The 18372-nt window shown below is 39.9% G+C and overlaps 1 protein-coding gene across 2 annotated transcripts in view; it reads left to right on the top strand.

The window, feature by feature from the left end:
- The first annotated feature begins 7134 nt into the window (after positions 1-7134).
- The window catches only part of LOC143489841 (sodium- and chloride-dependent GABA transporter 2-like), a 78580-nt gene continuing 67342 nt past the window's right edge, over positions 7135-18372 (top strand). The window contains exons 1-4 of one of the 2 annotated variants that reach the window (XM_076988784.1): positions 7135-7374; positions 7597-7731; positions 13599-13754; positions 15502-15642. In XM_076988784.1, coding sequence (XP_076844899.1) covers positions 7236-7374; positions 7597-7731; positions 13599-13754; positions 15502-15642 — 571 coding nt within the window. In that variant the 5' untranslated portion in view covers positions 7135-7235. The remainder of the gene's footprint in view (positions 7375-7596; positions 7732-13598; positions 13755-15501; positions 15643-18372) is intronic. The other variant, XM_076988785.1, reaches the window with a different exon arrangement.

Genomic DNA, 18372 nt, shown 5'->3' with positions numbered 1-18372 from the left:
CAAATTGCGGTGGCTTGCACAGGCATGAACTTTAGACAAAGACGAGCACAAGACACCGCGTTAATGCACATTAAATAGGTGAAGTACACAGACCCACGTGACCTCGAGACAAGGCACAGGTGTAACCACGAACACGCTCACAAACAACCCACACCCACGGAAGTACAAACATGGACATAACGACACACAGACAACATAGCGGCACGCCCACAGGGAAGGGTCCGGAGCTGTTCCGTAACACATGTTATGCATGTTACATTTTGTTGTTTTTTTCGAATCGTAAAAATAAAAATGACATCAAAAATCGGATTTATTCATTGAATTTCTTTAATTTCATCAAATCAATTAAACATAATTCATTAATATTGTAATGAAGTTAAACTTGAGGCAGCGTCCTACAACAGAGCAGTCACGTGGTGCGTCATTCTCTACAGAACACACTGCAGGGAGAATAAACATTTAATCATGAATGCTCATTATGTCAGGGTTGCCAATTCTCACGCAATGAGCGTGAGACACATTCATTTGACTGTCTTCACACGCCATACACCCCCCCCCCCAAAAAAAGATCAAATCTCACTCCAAGTGATCTTCAAAAGTTGACAACCCTGTTATGTATTTGTAGCTAACTTAGTCATTTTGATAGTAGGCTAATATAAATACATACATCATGTGTTGCCTTCATTGTAAGGCTTACATAGGCTAAGGCTTATAATTTTTTGTGGCTCCAGACACATTTGTTTTTTTGCTCCAATATGGCTCTTTCAAAATTTTGTGTAACGTGGCTCGCGCCACGGAGCGAGGAGACGGACACAAACGCTGAGATGAGCAAGATTTAATGAAGGCAATACCAAACTCTGAGTCAACAAAACAGGCAGGGGTCATAACATTAAAGCAATCCAGACACGAAACATGAACTGACATCTTGAGACAAGAACAGGGAAGACTCACGGACTAGGGATCAAACAGGCTGACCAAACAACGCACGAACCGACAGAATGACAAAATTAACAAAGCACAGAGTAGACAAAATCACGGATACTGGACTGGGGAAATACTAGGACTTTATACATAGAAACTAACTAGGGACAGGTGATGGCAATCACACTGGGTCGTGGCAACAAACAAGGAATAAACGCAACAAACGAGCAGGGCGGGACAAACAGGCAGGGAACACGGACATGAGGGAACCCAGAGTGACAGCTACGAGAGGGGGCGTTGCCCTACGTGACATTTTGGGTTGCTTGTTCAGCATGGATACGCATGGATACGCAGCTGATACGCAGCCGTGTGGACGGAGATATTTTTGAAAACGGATTCAAAAACCTCCGTTTTTAATAATCTCCGGCGTTGTGTGGACGTAGATATTTTTGAAAACGCTGATCGTGTGGACGGAGATATTTTTTACAACGGAGACAAAAACCTCCGTTTTTAAAAATCTCTGGCGTCGTGTGGACGGGGCCTAAAAATAATTGATCAAATGATTAGATATCCCAGTGTGCCAGAAAGGTTCTCTCCCATTTAAAATATAATTGGAGCTTCTAGGTGAAGGTGTAGGGAGTTTATCCAGGAGATTTTTGATCATTTTTCATGACAGCACACACTCTGACTGGCAGTTGTAATTTGAAATTCTGAACATTCCGCCATTAATTTCAATGGGGGTTTTCAAAATTTTAAACATAAATTTACCAAAATCTATAAATCCTATAGACTCAAAAAAAGTCTGTACGTTAAGCGGTTCGGGCTGTATTAAATGCAGAAATATGGACAAGAAGAAGTAGAAGAATAATAAGAAGTATGAGGAATAACAATATATTGAATATATTCCTTTTCAAGCTCTATACTAATAAGAAGAAGTATGAGGGATAACAATATAGGGTTTTTCAAGCCCTATAATAACTAGATTTGCATTTCCTGAAGGAAATACTATAGGGCTTTAAAAGGTGAACCCTGTTCTGACTAAGGCTATGGCTAATACCCTTCAGTGAGGAAGTATACAGTAATGTCAATGCCTTGCCTGGAACCAAGATTTGAGTCTACTGTGTATGGTGTGTGGAAATGTATGTAGTGTGTATGAAGGTATGCAGTATCTATGGTGTGTATGAAGGTGTATGATTGTGTGTGTGTGTGTGTGTATAAAATACTGGTTAACTATCAAGAGAAGTGATGACTGCTCTCACAGTTGTAAAATGTAACAACACCAGTTTATTTCATACCCTCTGTTGAGTACTCTTGCTCTTCATGCGAGGGTCAGAGCCAGTGGTGAAACCTTATATTAATTATCAATAAGTAGTCAGCTATGCATTTACAGCTATTTTTATTTCTACAACAATTTAAACAATGAACATTGTCTCAAACAGCTCTACAGAAATGTTAAATATGGATTTTGACATTTATACTATTTTAATTAAAACTCCATTAAGTATAATCAACTGTAATTATGGATTGTGGTCTAATCTATGTCTACTGAGGAGATAATTTACTGAATTAGTTAACGCAGATAATGCAAGTCCTAATGTGGATCAGGTGGATTTATGCAGGAGGTGTTAGGTGATGATGGGAAGGATCTCCACACCTTGTTTTCTCATTTCTTAGTTTTCCCTTTTGTCTGTCACGCCCCTGTTGTATTCTACTCACCTGTTTTGTGTTATTCCTTAGTGTTGCCATGTATATATTCCCCGTCATATGCTTTGTTCCTTGTTGGTCATTGTTCTGGTTGTCCTAGGTGTTTTTGGAGTCTTCCTTAAGGTCTACACTCTCTGTGTCTTTTGCCTCTGGGTTTTCTTGTTGTTCTGTCGTTGTGTCTTCGTTATTGTTCCCTTTTCCCTGTGCTCGTTGTGTTAACATATCTTGTGTTCTAGTCATTGTTCAGTTCTTATATTCTGGTTCCCTCGCTGTCTATCGTAGCCTGCTCCCCTGTGTAGTCTCCTTGTGCTCATGTGGTGTTGGTTATCCCTTATGTTCAGTCCCCTTTCTGTGTTTAGTAGCCTACTCCCGTGCATAGTTTGTAGTGTTGGTTCACCCCTTATGTTCAGTCCCCTATCTGTGTTTAGTAGCCTGCTCCCTTGTATAGTTTCCTTCGTGTTCTGACTCCCGTATTCCCTATGTTATTCTTGTTGTAAGATTTTCCCTACCTCCATGTTCGTTCGGTTGTTGTAGGTTTGCCTTATTGTATGTGTTATTAGAAATAGTGGTCTGCTAAATGTTACGTGTTTGTGTTAGGTTTCTTATTGCGTTGTGTTCATGTTACCATTCATTTTGTCTTATGTGTTTCTCATTGTGTTATTAAAGCTTTTTAGTTACTTTCCCATATTCTAATCTTGCGTTTGTGTTACTCCTGGCTTCTCGTTCATTACAAAGTGCAGTAATCTGCCGAGAGACTCAATAGACATTCAACCTTCTGTTACAATCTCACATTAAAAATAATACTCTTTTGAAGAATCCTTTTCCAAAAATCTGTAAAATGTTCCCCAGATGTTCCAGAATTGATATGATCAATTTTGAGTAGCAAATGTTAATTTTTCCAATGCCATAGTCTGAGACAACGATTTCAACCAATGATCTACTGTTGGTGGTTCCATACTCTTCCAATTACAAGCTATATTATGTTTTGCATGAAGGAGACATATGTTGATCAATTGTTTATTTGTATTTTGAAATGATCATGCTTTCTGGAAATAAGCCTAAAATGCATAATTTGGGGTACAGGGGTATTTCAGTTGAGATGATCCGTGATATAATTTCAATTACATACCCCCAAAAAAGTTTAATATAAGTACTAGAGGTGGGACGCGATTAAAAAAATGTATCGAATTAATTTGAAGCGTTGTAATTAATTGAAATTAATCGCATTTTAATATTTAACATGAGAAATATTAATTTAAGTTTGAATGATGAATGAATCAATGAACATAAGCATAAACTTCAACATCTTGTTTATTTTTCCACCAGTCTACTACACAGACCAATAGATGAGTGCAGAAAACAGAGCACTGGAAATTCTGACCAAAAATGTTTTTTTTTTTGGGAGTTTTGCTCAGGATATTGGAAGAATAAGAAGTAAATCTTATTTACTTAAGTTATAAAAAATGTTATTAAAAATGTTTTTAATAACATTTTAGATTTTTTTAATTTCCCAGGCCTCTGCCACAGCCATAAAGTCCTCTACACAGGCATCTCCATAATGCCTAGAAGTGGTCTTCTGCATGTTCAAAGCAAATGACTGGATCCTCCATTCATCATCTATAATATGAGCTAACACACCAAGATAATTCTTGTTGCTAACAGAAGTCCAGTGATCCCCAGTCAGAGCCACATTTGTGGCGCTCTTCACAATAACCTGTTTTACTTCCCTTTCCTCATCATACAGCTGCTGGATTTTCTTCGACATTGTCTTTCTGGACGGCAGTTCGTAACTTGCATCAGCTGACGCAATTTGCAGCACTCCTACATAAACCGTAGCGCGATTCCGCAAACGGCGGAGGCATTTAAACTCGCCACGTCTTAATTAAGCCTTCGACCACAAAGAGCGGTCTACAGTCCACAGCAATCCATCTCGCCAGTGAATTGGTCAATTTGTCCGACGTGTACTTTGCCATTTTGTTTTTTAATTTGAACCCCGACATGTGGTCGAGTGTTGACTGGCAACACTGTTTGCTCGTACTAGGAATACATTTAGCAGCTAAGTTATCATTACTGACCTGCGCGTTAGCCCCAACATGTTTTGCGTTGAGGTGGTAACGAAGTGTTGAAGTGCTCCTGTGATAAGCGAACTCCTTCCTACATAAAGTGCAAACAACACTGTTTTTGTTTGTACTTCCATCTGGAAGTCTCTTATATTTAAATTTCCCATCCACCATCGTAGCCTCTTCAGTCATCTCCATCATGCTCATCTTATTGTGCGTCCATATCATTGACTGTATATATAAGTGGACTGGACGAAGCAAGTGAAAAGTGAAGCAACCGTGAATCAGCTGCCCTCTAGTGGCTGGCTGCTGTACAACTTTTAACCCCGCCCATTCCCATGTAAGTGAACGGGCCGGACGAGAAACTTTGAATTTTTATTACACGTAAAATAAGTTTTTTGAGCAATTATATGTTGTCAATTCTATAACACCCCATTGCGTTAGTATCTTTCCCAGTGTTTTTCTCTATGATTAACAGATTTTATAGAAGTTATTAAGTGTTATTTAAAGGGGTGTGGCGATAAGGTGATTCACAGTTAATAGCTGCGTTGGTTGGCACCACAGCGTCACAGAACGACGAGCCGTCTGAGACACCCCAAGTATGCCAGGCTACGCCACCCGGCCAAAGAGGGGCCAGCGCCCTAGCAAGCGACGTCATGCGCCTGCCCAACACCACACGGCTACCGTAACTCCCGAGCTATCGGAGCAGGACCCGTTATGCAGCATCATGCTGCTTCGGGCTCGGGAGGCCTCTTCCGCGGAGGTAGCGGACTACTTCTGCGACACCGCGGAGCGGATGTGGTGGGAAAGACACCCCTCTCCTTCCCGAGACCTCTCCCCGATACGGGTGGGCTCAGTGGAGCTCTACGCCACTGAGAAAACTCCGGAGGGCGAGTTCACAGACGAGGGCTCGGAAAGCGAGGAAGGGGAGGAGGAAGGCGAAGAGGAAGACCAGGCTCCCTCGGTTTGTTCCGCCCCCACCATATACTACAGTGAGGGTGGAGAGGGAGAAGAAGTCTACCCTCCGTCCGTGTGCTCCACCCCCACCATAGACTATGTTGGGGGAGAAGATGACGTAGAGGACTACCCTTCGTCGGTGTGCTCCGCCCCCTCCACTGACTACGGCGGAGAGGAGGAGGAAGTTGAGGGGTCCTACACCGAGGAGGAGGAGGAGAGCCCTTCCCCCTCGGAGGTGTCCGCCGGGACGGTAAAGGGGAGGTGGACTCCAGAGGTGTGCCCATCCTCCGATCGCTCCGAGGGAGAGGAGATGGACTACTAGCGGGGTAGCATCCCGGAGCAGCCCTGCACCAGGTGCGTCCACACGTCGCGCTGCACCAGGCGCGTCCACAAGTTGCGCTGCACCAGGCGCGTCTGCCAGCCACGCTGCACCCAGTGGAGGGTCTGCAGCGAGGGCTGAAGGAGGACCGATCCCCGCAGCGCCTGCAGCTCCCGGTCTCTCTCCCCTCCTAACTCTCCTCCTGGCGTGTAGCTTGGCACCTGTTTCGTGTTTGTCTATTCCTGTGGTCGTGAGTCTTCCCTTATGTGTGCCTAATCCATTATTCCCTTTCGTGCCTCTATGTATTAATGTACCAGTTTGTGTCCGTCCCGTTAAACGTGTCTAACGTGTTTTCCCCGGTCTTCCCAGGGAGGGTGTTCTAGGCTGTTCGTGGCGGACTCTCCACCGAGGGCGGTCATCTCCCAGACGCAGGACTGGGCGCTTCGGATCCGCCCATCGACGTGGGTTCGGGGCACTTGGTCCTGTTGGCACCCCGGGACGGGTAGTGCCCTTGGTGGGGGCGTCTGTCACGCTACGGTTCCCGAACCCTTCCTTTGGGGCGTGTGTTAACGTTGTCTGCGTCTATTCGTCTGCGTCGGTGTATCTCCGTGGGTGCGGGTGCGTCTTGTCATTATCCGTCTCACCTGTGGCTCGTCTCGTCATCACGTGGGGTTGGTGTGGTCTGTCTATTTAATGTGCGTTCGCGCAGTGTCTTGTGCTCGTCGTTGTCTATAGTCTGCACGTTGTGTGCTTTGTGTTTGTTCTATGTGCGCCATTGCGCAATATATCGTGAATAAAACGTGTCGTTTGGACCGGAGACCTGGACTCGTGTCTCGTCCTTTCTCCAGCACCACAGCGTCACACCTAGACACAAACATGTAATGGTTTAAATGTATATACCCTGGAGCAAATAGTAGATGTAGCAGCAGAATCACTGTGACTCTCACAAGAATAAACACTGAAATATCTTTGTCTAATTTAAAAGTTTAAAGTAAAGGTTCTTTCATGTCACTTTTTGATTTGGTTACATAACTTGTATGTAGACTTACTATGACCCTTGTTCTCATCTGAACAGAAGGAGGGCCACCTTTAGTCAATGAGTACGTTTATTTACTTTTTAAGCCTTACTTAATCCATTTAATTCTTAAACTGATTGAGTTTGGAATTTTCCAACATTGCATCAACCAACACCTTATAAGAACCACAAAATAACCTCTGTGGCAGGAAAGAAGCTGAGTACGCAGTTTGGCAGAAAGAAGCTAAAAGTGGAAAAGATGGATGCAGCAAACAGAAATATAGAAGCACGAGGGCACTGGGGCAGTAAAACTGAGTTCCTTCTGGCCGTGGCAGGAAATGTTGTTGGCTTGGGCAATGTATGGAGGTTCCCATACCTCTGTTACACAAATGGAGGAGGTAAGAGCACTGAAAAAGATGAACTTATACATCTAGTTCTTCAGACATAGAATTACGTATTACTTAACAAATTGACAATTGTTTGCAAAAAATAAATGCAGGCAAACAACCTTAAACAGATTAAAAAATCTTTTGATAATCAGTAATTAATGTGGACCTATAAACAGTGTGTCAGCATTAAGTTTGATGCTTGCCGTGTATGATATTAGTGGTGTGTTACAGGAGCATTCCTGATACCCTATCTGGTGTTTGTGGTGACATGTGGGGTACCCCTATTCTTGATGGAGGCAGCAATGGGACAGTATACTCAAGAGGGCGGCATAACATGCTGGCAGCGTCTTTGCCCAATAGCTGAGGGTGAGCACCATGATCACAAAACCAGCAATCAGACACAAAGACAAAGTGTTAGTTACAATATCAAATATGCTGTGAATTAAGTCACTCGTCATTATCAAGTTTACTAGACATAAATCAATTCTAATGAACAGAACATTGGCTGAATATGTAGCACAAAAAATAGAGGATCAAATTAGACATCATTTAGATATTTTGATTAATTTATTCATAAATATACCATTTTTAGTGGAGTCAGTTGAACATTTATTATTTATTTGTTCAGCATTGTGATTCAAATGGCAGGATATTTATATATAAGGCCTCCTTTTTAAATCATAATGTTGAATCATAATTTCATCAATTGAATAATACTTTTTTTTAGAGCGCAATCATGTAATGTGGGGTTTAACATTGTCGTTGTATATCAATCAGTTCTTTCAAAACTGATGTCATAAGTTATATGTGACTTATAAACCTCTCACATTTTCATTGTTTTAACAGGGCATAAATGAGTACAATAGAAGCAGAGTACAGAATTTAGTAGAAGGACAACATTTTGAGAACATATAGGAGCTAAAAATAAATTAAGGCATGAGGGCACTGGGGCCAAAAGGGTCTTGACAGAATTGTATATATTTTAACTTTTACAAAAACATTTATGGCTTTGGCAATACTATGAATTTTTCCATACTTTACTTTAGTAGATTGAAGAGATTATCTGATATTTTTCCATCTGATATCTTTCCATTGGAAGACTGACTTCACAATATTCTAGCTCTTCTTTGCAGTCACAATAATAGTATAGTATATATACCAGGGGTGTCAAACTCATTTTGGTCTGGGGGCTGCATACAACCTAATCAGATCTCAAGGGGGCCAGACCAGTAAACTCATTCCAAAATTACATGGAACTAAAAATAAGTCCACTTTTTTCTTTGTATTAATGCAAAGAAGTTTATCTTATAAAAATCTTTATATGAAATGAATTGTCCTTTTACTAAATATAATATGAACAACATTTTACTTTAACTTTTTATGAAAAGTATTTGCAATTTCAACAACACTTTTACTCAGTTTAACATTTATTTAAGTGCATTATGCATAAAAACTGATCACAGTGATATTTTCCACATCTGGGAAGCAATTCTGAAAACTTTCCTTTTTTAAAAAATAAATCCAACACACTGTCTACTTTTCTCTTTTTTGACAAAGACATTTAACTTAAGAGGGTGCCAGGCTAAAAAAAGCAGGTAAAGCGATAGAACTGCAGATTTTAATTAAAATTGAATTTATTCTTCTATAATAATGCAGGTTTAGTACGTAAGCTGGACTGAACCCCCTGGGGCCGTATGTTTGACACCCCTGATATATATATGGCAGATGCTATTTGCACCCGGGTATATGCAGCAGTATGTGTTATTTGCACCCGAGTATATGCAGCAGTGTGTGCTATTTGCACCCGGGTGTACATAGCAGTGTGTGCTATTTGCACCCGGGTATATGCAGCAGTGTGTGCTATTTGCACCCGGGTGTACATAGCAGTGTGTGCTATTTGCACCCGGGTATATGCAGCAGTGTGTGCTATTTGCACCCGGCTATACGTAGCAGTGTGTACTATTTGCACCCAACATTTTGATTTATCAAAGATTAGTACTATTCTTTTGTGTTCCATTTTACTTACAAATTATTTTACAAGAAGTGAAGATACTTTTATTTGGGGTTATGGGGTAGACCTGTTTGAATTTTGTTTTTCACTTGTGAGTCTTTTTCTTTACCATGCTTAGAATTTAAATAGCAATTTAATTATCCTAAGTCGCTTACCGCTAATGGCAGTAATCACATGGTAAATACTACATGTAATATACACTGCCAGTGATAAATAATGTTAAAACAAAATGTAACACAAGTTAATATCTGTCTGTAGCACCCTGATATGTACACCACATTGTATGTGTCACGTTATGGTCCCCGACCCCTCCCTTTGGGCGTGTGTTTACGTCGTCTGCGTCAGTGGATCTCCGTGGGTGCGGTTGCGTCCTGTGATAATTCGTTTTACCTGTGGCTCGTCTCGTCATCATGTGGGGTTTATGTAGTTTGTCTATTTAATGTGCGTTCACGCAGTGTCTTGTGCTCGTCGTTGTTTGAGTCTACGTGTCTCTATATGAGTGTTAAACGTGCGCTGTCTGCGCTATATGTGTAAAGACAAATAAAGTAACGTCTGTAGCGAACAGGATTCTGTGTCTCGTCCTTCACCCAGTCGCCAGCGTTACAGTATGATGTATACAAATATTCTTCCTGCCAGTACATTATCAGCCTCTTTAATTTTATTTAATTTCACAGAATGCAGAAGACAGATTCTATGACTAATTCATTTTTTCTGGATGGTTTGTACATTTTTTAAAGAAATAAATTGGGGTTTTTATTATTTACATCATGTTTAAATAAATTTTAATTTTGTGCATTGGATGGTAGCCCTCTTCACTCCATAATCTCAGTGCTCTCTGGAATTCCTCACAACTGTCGAAGGAGTATCCTTCACAAATGTTCTTTAGCTTTTCTTCCTTCTTGGGAGAAAACACAAATATTAGCTTATATAAAATAGTCATTACATTATAAGTCTGGCATATTGACTCTGTCATGCAAAAACCTTAATTCAAAAGGACTGTACATCTTTTGTTATACACATTCATGTCCTTTGTGTGTACTGAAACAACACAAAAATAGAGAACAAAAAGACAAAATTATATAATTTTACACAAAACTCAAAAAATAGACTGGACAAAATTGTTTTTGTAAGATAGCAATGCGACTGTCACGTAGGGCTACACCCCCCTCTCTGTCATTTCGGGTTCCTGTCCTTGTGTCTGTGTTGTTCCCTGCGTGTCTGTCTCCATGGTTTCCCCTCGTCTGACACGCCCGTGTCATCAGTGTCTTCACCTGTGTGTCTAGTTTAGTTCTGTGTATTTATAGTCCCAGTGTTTCACTTATCGGTTATTGGTTGTTTTGTTCTATTTGGTTAGTTTGTGCTCTTGTTATTCATGCTCTTTGGTCGTGTTGTGCTCTTGTTATTCATGCTCTTTGGTCGTGTTGTGCTCTTGTTATTCATGCTCTTTGGTCGTGTTGTGCTCTTGTTATTCATGCTCTTTGTTCAGTGTTCTACGCTTCCTGGTCTGTGAGTTCTACTCATTTCGTTGCTCAGTCGTCTGTGTTTTCTGTAGCCTGATTTTCTAGTTTGTATGCGTTTACCCCGTGTTTGGTTTAAAGTGTTCGTTCGGTGTCTTGGTTTAATTCTTAGTATCGTCATGCCTGTTTATTTGTCAAACCTGGATGGCTCGCCCGTTATGACCCCTGCCTGTTTGAACGACTTTGATCATGATCATTCCTCTTAATAAATCTCGCTCTCCTCAGCGTTTGTGTCTGCCTCCAAGCTCTGTAGCGCCAGTTAGTGTTGCCACCTGTCCCGGTTTTCACGTCGCTGTCCCGGTTTGTCCCGGTTTTCCTTCTTTTTAATATTCGGTCCCGGCAAAAAATAAAAATCATTTAATGTCCCGGTTTTCACTAGGTTAGTTCAAACGACTATTTAGACTGTTTCTGCACACTTGAAATCTGTCTTTTTTTTCTCGCTGTGTCCATTTTACACCCCCCACCCGGTAACACTTTACGTTCGCCACTATTATGCTCCTATTAGCTCAAAAATATATCAGTGTTCGTTGGATAATAATTCTCACACTATTTCTTAAATATATATCTTAAAATGTAAAGTTAAATTGAGTGATGGACCTTTTATACATAACTATTAACCAAATTCTGCTTACCGTTTCCTACTGTCTCCGTTTCGGTTCCTTTGAATTTGCGCCTTTTCGCTCCCGCGCATTCATTGGTAGACATGCGCAGATGGGTTCGCTTTTTTTTTTTTTTTTAATTAAGGGGTGAAAATAGCCTCGCTGTGTGGCAAATGCTACTTGTACCCGGGTGCAAATAGACACTCCGTATATATATATATACTGTGTGTCTTCCAGGAAATGTTTTGAAAAGTCTGACAAATGAAATCCACAAAACACATTATCCTCTTTGTGTGTATGAAAGAGGGCTAAGGTAAAAATAAATAAAAAATGAATGTGTGAAATGTAGATGTAAAATCTTTAAATATTTATGGACAATTATCTATAAAGTACTTTCAAAATCAAGTTTTGTAGGAATGACCAAAGAGACTTTGAATGTCTAACATGTAATCTGCTTGGTTTAATGTATAAACATCTAAGGAGGAGAAAAGCACTAAAGCAGTACATAACTGGAAGAGGATTAAAATGTTCAGTCTGAACAACAATGGTGTGTCTGATTGGTGCTAGCTCTATGGAAAAGTGATCACACTAGACACAATGCACGCACACACACACACACACACACGCACACACACACACACACACACACACACACAGCTTTATAGTACTCCTTTTATTGTTCACATAATTATTACATTATTTTAGCAAATGCTGTGTTTGCTAACAGAAATCTGGCTGTTTCTGTATCTTTGTGCATAACTATATATAGCACCCAGTGCCTGCACATCAGTAAAGGCACATGGGTTGCTATTGTATAGAACTAATGTAAATAATGTTAAAGCAATGTTGTGAAAATTTCCTGAAAATAGATGAGGACTCAGACATGGTTAAAAGAGAGTTTTATTACAAAAGTAAAAAAGTATGAGAGTCTCCTCTAGAACAAGAACTCTGAGGAGAGAAGGCAGTCCGATCTCCTTTATTCCGTTATCACATGTTTACAGTACATTTGGGCACACTGAGAAACTGAGAAAGCACAGTAGACCATTTTCGTCTCACATGTGCATTCCTCCTAATATGGATATTTCCTGTTTTTAGTGGAAAAAACTGACGTATCACTTGTACACAAGCTTTCTGTCTATGCACATTCCTCTGACGTCGGATACACACAAACAAGGACATGATTACAAAAGAATAACTGAACCAAATCACTGATCAACCTTATTCAGTTTTTCTGCTAATCAGAAGGACATGTACTAAATCATAATATTCTTATGTGATCCTAAATGACAGAAAATTTCCCTTACAGCAATAAGCATCAAACCTACCCTAGTATTCAAAATCTAAAGAAACAACATTTGTGCTTGCAAAAATACTTGTAAAATCTAGGAACAATAATATTCATATGGTTGTATAAGTCATGGCATAAGCTTTCTTCTTTTAATTTTGTAGTCACAAATCTCAGACGTACCACCTAAAAAAAATGTGATCTTTCTGATTTAGCATTGTAAGAACGGAGGCTATATCTCCACACTAGTATGTGACACATGCCTTGGAGAGTACCATCTTCATGGGTACTATGCAGTCCTTTAAATATAATGACAATTTATAACTAATACAAATAATTATAACTACAAAATTTTTATGAGTTAGTAGTTTATGTTCTCATGTGGGTGAAGCAGATTGCTCATGTGCAATTAATCAGATAATTTTACCCATACATCATAGTAAAATATAATAAAGTAACATTATGCAAAAAGTATATAATATACAGGTGCTGGCCATAAAATTGGAATATCATGAAAAAGTTGATTCATTTCAGTAAATTCATACAAAAAGGGAAACTTGTAAAAATCTAATTTAAAGAAATAAACACTTAAAATAGTAGAATGAGTATTCATTACACACATACTGATATATTTCAAGTGTTTATTTGAGTATTGGCAGACTTGGAGTCTAGGAGCAAATGGAGTCTAAAAGTACAAAGAGAGCCACTCCAGACGCGAAAATATCAGAATCTACAAAATACCTGAGGGGCAGAGAGTGATTGTACTTTTGTGATCTCCTTTGTGGAGAAACTACTGCAAGAAAACCTCGATATTCCACCAGAGGAACATCTCAACCTGGAGAGGGCTCATCGCTCCCTGGACAGGCAGCCTCCTGCTGGAGCTCAACCAAGGTCCATCCTCGTGAAATTCTTCAGTTACAGAATGAAGGAAACTATCCTCAGCCTAGCGTGGCAAAAGAAAGGCTTCATATGGAAGGGTAAACAGATTAATCTGGACAATGACTATTCTCCGCAGATACTTGAAAAACAGAAAGCATACGCAGAAGCTCAAAATGTCTTGAAAGATAAAGAAATTCGATTACATTCTGGATACACCCAGAATAAAAATCAAACCCAATTAGTAAAATGGAGGAAATGGGGATCATTGACATTTGGAGGGAACAAAATCCATTATCTAGTGCAGGGGTGCCCATTACGCCCATCGATCACAATCTACCGGTTGATCGCGAAGGAAGTGTGGGTAGATCGCATGACATTAAAAAGTAGTGGATGAATGACAGGCTATCATCCATCTGCAACGACGGTTGTATTTTGATTGACATAGGCTACATGGTAGCCAATCTGACGTCTAGGGTTTGACACACGCAACCCCCCCGTCAACGATTGACACACGCCACAAAAAAATAAATAGGTAGTTCTTTCTGACTTGGTCATCTTATAAGTAGCTCGCAAGCTGAAAACTTGTGGGCACCCCTGATCTAGGGACTATACATATTATTCTACCCCTCATGATACCTACTCTAGATTGGACTATTTTTTTTGGTTCGGTAGAGACCAGTATAGAGTACTATAAAATGCTCTATAGGATCAATGGATATCTCTGATCATCTGGACATCCCTGTCCTCTTTGCAGGAAAAATGAATTTGAAATGGAGCCATTAATCTTGATTTTGCAGATGATCCACCATACAGCACCCAGAATATATCAATTATTGTTTTATGAAAGCCAATTCATGATAGGTCTTTATGTAAAAAGCACAATCTGACTGAATCAATGGTTTTTTCAGCATCTAAACGTAATAAGGGAGCTTCTAATTTGATTAATGTTGATTAATATATGTAATTATATGTAATGTCCTTCTAATATTATCCTGTGTGTCTTTTTCTGATAAAACCCGTCTGATCTAAATTAATTCAGATATAGTTTTTCGAATCTTCATGCTAATATAAATGTAAATAATTTATAGTCAACATTTAATACACTGATTGGTCTATAATTTCCACACTCTACCCTGTCCTTTCCATCCTTTGATATAACTGAAATTATGGCAGTTTGCCAAGAGGGTGGAATTTCTTTTTTTTATGACCCAATTAAAAACCTCCAGGAACATCGGAGTTAGCTCTTCTCTAAATGAGTTGTGCCAGTCAGCTGTAAAGCCATCCATCCCTGGGGTACTTTTAATTTGATTATTGCTACGTGCAATTCCTCCTTTGTTATATCGGCTCTCAAGCTTTGGTTTTGTTCTTCTGTGACAGAGGGTAAGGATATTGAGACTAGAAAAGAATCAATCTGAGATTCATTCATCTGTTTTTGAGAATATAATTTCTCATAGTATCTTTCAAAACATTGCTGAATCTTCTCCAGTTTAACCGCTATTTTTCCTGAATCAGGGTTTCTTATATTCAGAATTGTCACGGTACAGCCCCTGACCCCTCCTCTTTGGGCGTGTGTTTATGTTGTCTACGTGTAGATGTCTGTGTCTATGGATCCTTGTGGATGTGGTTGTGTCCGAGCGTGTTCATCAGTCTCACCTGTGGCTCGTCTCGTCATTACTCTGGGATTATGTGGTCTGTCTATTTAATGTGCGTTCGCGCAGTGTCTTGTGCTCGTCTTTGTTTGAGTCCGTCCACGCTTAATGTTAAGTGTTTAACGCTTAATGTTGCAAAAAGCACTGATAAAACAATCTTCATTGACTAACAAGAATCTAATGGTTTTTTTATCAGGTATTGGCTATGCAGGTCAGTTGATTTTGCTGTACAGTTGCATGTGCTACATAATAATCCTGGCTTGGGCACTGTTCTATTTGGCGTTATCCTTTAGTTTTCATCTGCCCTGGGCAACATGTGGCAACACTTGGAATACAGGTAAGAAGCAAAAATTTATACTTTTATCCACATCACATTAATATTTTCAGTATAATTAATTTCCACACATCATTATTTAGGTTTACTATCTTATATTGAAGTTTTCATTAACTCCAATCTACAATCACATCTTTGATGATGATGGTTTACAGTTTTTCTCAGTTGATTTGGTACATTTCTCACGTCATAGTTTACATTGTGTAACAGATGCAGGTAGGCTGGGCCTTTAACCATATATTGGACAACAGCAATTTTTTTGTGCGAGGGACTGGGAGAGAAAGAAGCTCCTCACTGTGCGATTTAACAGATAGCACACATGTATGTGTGAATGTGAGACTATAATATTTTCATAATAAATGAACCACGGCGCATCAACACCAACCCATGTATGAGCTGACTCCCTGTACTGCGGCATTCCCGAATCATCGACTCCTTTCGAGTAACCAAGCTTTACAAGAGGCCCACAAACATCTGTCTCTGGATCGAGGACCAACTCAAGTCCCTGGACAAGGGACTACTCTTCTGAAGGACAATTTGCCTCGTTGATTCTGCAAACGAACCAGCTAAGTTCCCTGCTAGTTAGCTATGAAGCGTGCTCCATGCGTTAGTAACTAGCTATGAACTGTTGCTAACAAAGAATGGCTACATGCTGAGGTGACTAGATATGTGGCTGTAGCCGCATTGATGATGTCTGTGGATCTGTCACATATGTCTCCTCTGAATCTTTCTGGAACACACCTTTTATAACTAAGGTGAACTTCAAAGGTAGAGCAGTCTCTGCCACACTGGACACTGGTGCTTCCCTATCAGCTATTCGAGCCAACCTCATCCCAGAGAACAGACCAGATATGTCAATGACATGACCCTGGACAGCACCTTCCTTATAATTGGTGGATGGTGCATGCTGTGAGCCCTCTGGGATAACATGACTTTCCATAGGCTTCCAGGGCAAGTGTTTCTGCCACAGGTTTGTTGTCATTCCACACTTGTCTTCCCTGCTGATTTTAGGCATGGATTTTATGTAACGTGCCTCGGTCTGTATTCATATTCCCTCCAAGACCGTGACATTTATTGACAGCAACCTCAAGCCCCTCCCAGATTCCAATAACCTACCTGGCTCAACTGATTGCATATCAGTATAAATTCAGTATCAACCGCACGTATACAATTTGTGCAGTGTAACTTGATGACACTGTCGTGGCTTCCCCAACTTTCGACCAACTTTTTAAGGGCCTGAGTGAGGTTCTCTACAGTATAGGCTCCGGTCTGCTGGGTTGTTCCTCAAACTAAGCAAATGTCAGTTTTGCATCGTGGTAATTCTCCGTCACAACAACCGGGGTCTCTCTGTAAGAAAGTCAGGGGTGGAAAGTAACTAATTACATTTACTCACATTACTGTAACTGAGTACTTTTTATGAGTAATTTGTAATTTTCTGAGTAGTTTTTGAAATATGTAATTTTTACTTTTACTTGAGTACATTTTGACCCAAGTAGTTTTACTTCACTACATTTGAACGCCCTCACATTACTGAGTAAAAAAATATTGATGGTGAAAAATTAAATGCGGGCAGAAATTTAAACTTCTGAGTCCCATAACTAAAGGCCAATTGCATGGCCTTGCCTTGCGCACGCCCTTTCCATTGTCTCATAATCAGGTTGTAATCTGGTGCACTTTTTTTTCCAAAAGGATGAGATTGTTCTATTTTTAAATCTTCTATGTATCAGGTTCTGTGGGAACCTGTGGGCATTTTATTGTGAATAGTGGGATCCGGTGGGCACTGTTTTTTGAATAGTTGGATCTTGTGAGCACTTATTTTTAAATTGTGGGATCCTATGAGCATTTTTTTATTTTTGATGTGGGATCCTGTGGGCATTTTATTGTGAGTAGTGGAATCCTGTTGCATTTTAGTTTGATTTGTGGCATCTTGTGGGCACTTAATTTTGTGTGCATTTTGTTTTTTGAATAATTTGTAATTTAAATTTCTTTATTCTTATCATAGTGTTGTCCGTTGGATAATAGGACTGAAAATTGTTTGCACTTTATGGTACAGGTTGTGAATGTCCTTGTGCTGTGAGGAAGTATGTTCCTGAGCCCAGCTAATCTTTTTGCAAGTGTGGATGTGCACTTAAATACACTTTGAAATCGATTAAAACAACTTGTGCTGAATTTGGTTCATGATTCATCCATGCATTAAATAACTGAAAGTAACTAAGTAACTTTTACTCAAATTACATTTTAGATGAAGTAATTTTGTACTTTTACGCGAGTAAATTTTGAGATGGGTAATTTTACTTTTACTCTGAGTAGATTTTAGGCAAAGTAATGATACTTTTACTCAATTACAAATTTTCAGTACTCTTTCTACCTCTGAAGAAAGTTACGAGCTCGGAGAATGACAGTTAGTGAAAGCAACACACACACACACAGGAAGGTTACTTTACCAAAATCACTCTAGTTTATTGCTCATACCACCAGTCCTTATGTTCTGCACTCTTAGGGGAACGTGTTCTTTATCGAGCACGGGCACATGTCTCCATTCCCGCCTTCTCCCTGTGTAGTCCCCTTAACCAAAAGGGTGACCTCAAACTTCCTCGTTTGGTTGCACACTATGTTTAAAAATCAGTAGCGAACCGTGACCATTAAACCTGGGCCCGCTCTCACACACCAAAATTTGTTTCCTCTCCTAAAAAATCTGAGATGACAGTACAGCTTTAGAAATGCAATTAACAA

This window comes from Brachyhypopomus gauderio, chromosome 2 (assembly GCF_052324685.1).
Source record: "Brachyhypopomus gauderio isolate BG-103 chromosome 2, BGAUD_0.2, whole genome shotgun sequence".
In the NCBI taxonomy this organism is placed as follows: domain Eukaryota; kingdom Metazoa; phylum Chordata; class Actinopteri; order Gymnotiformes; family Hypopomidae; genus Brachyhypopomus; species Brachyhypopomus gauderio.
Note: the sequence above shows the minus strand (reverse complement) of the source record. Positions and strands in the feature narration are given on the sequence as shown.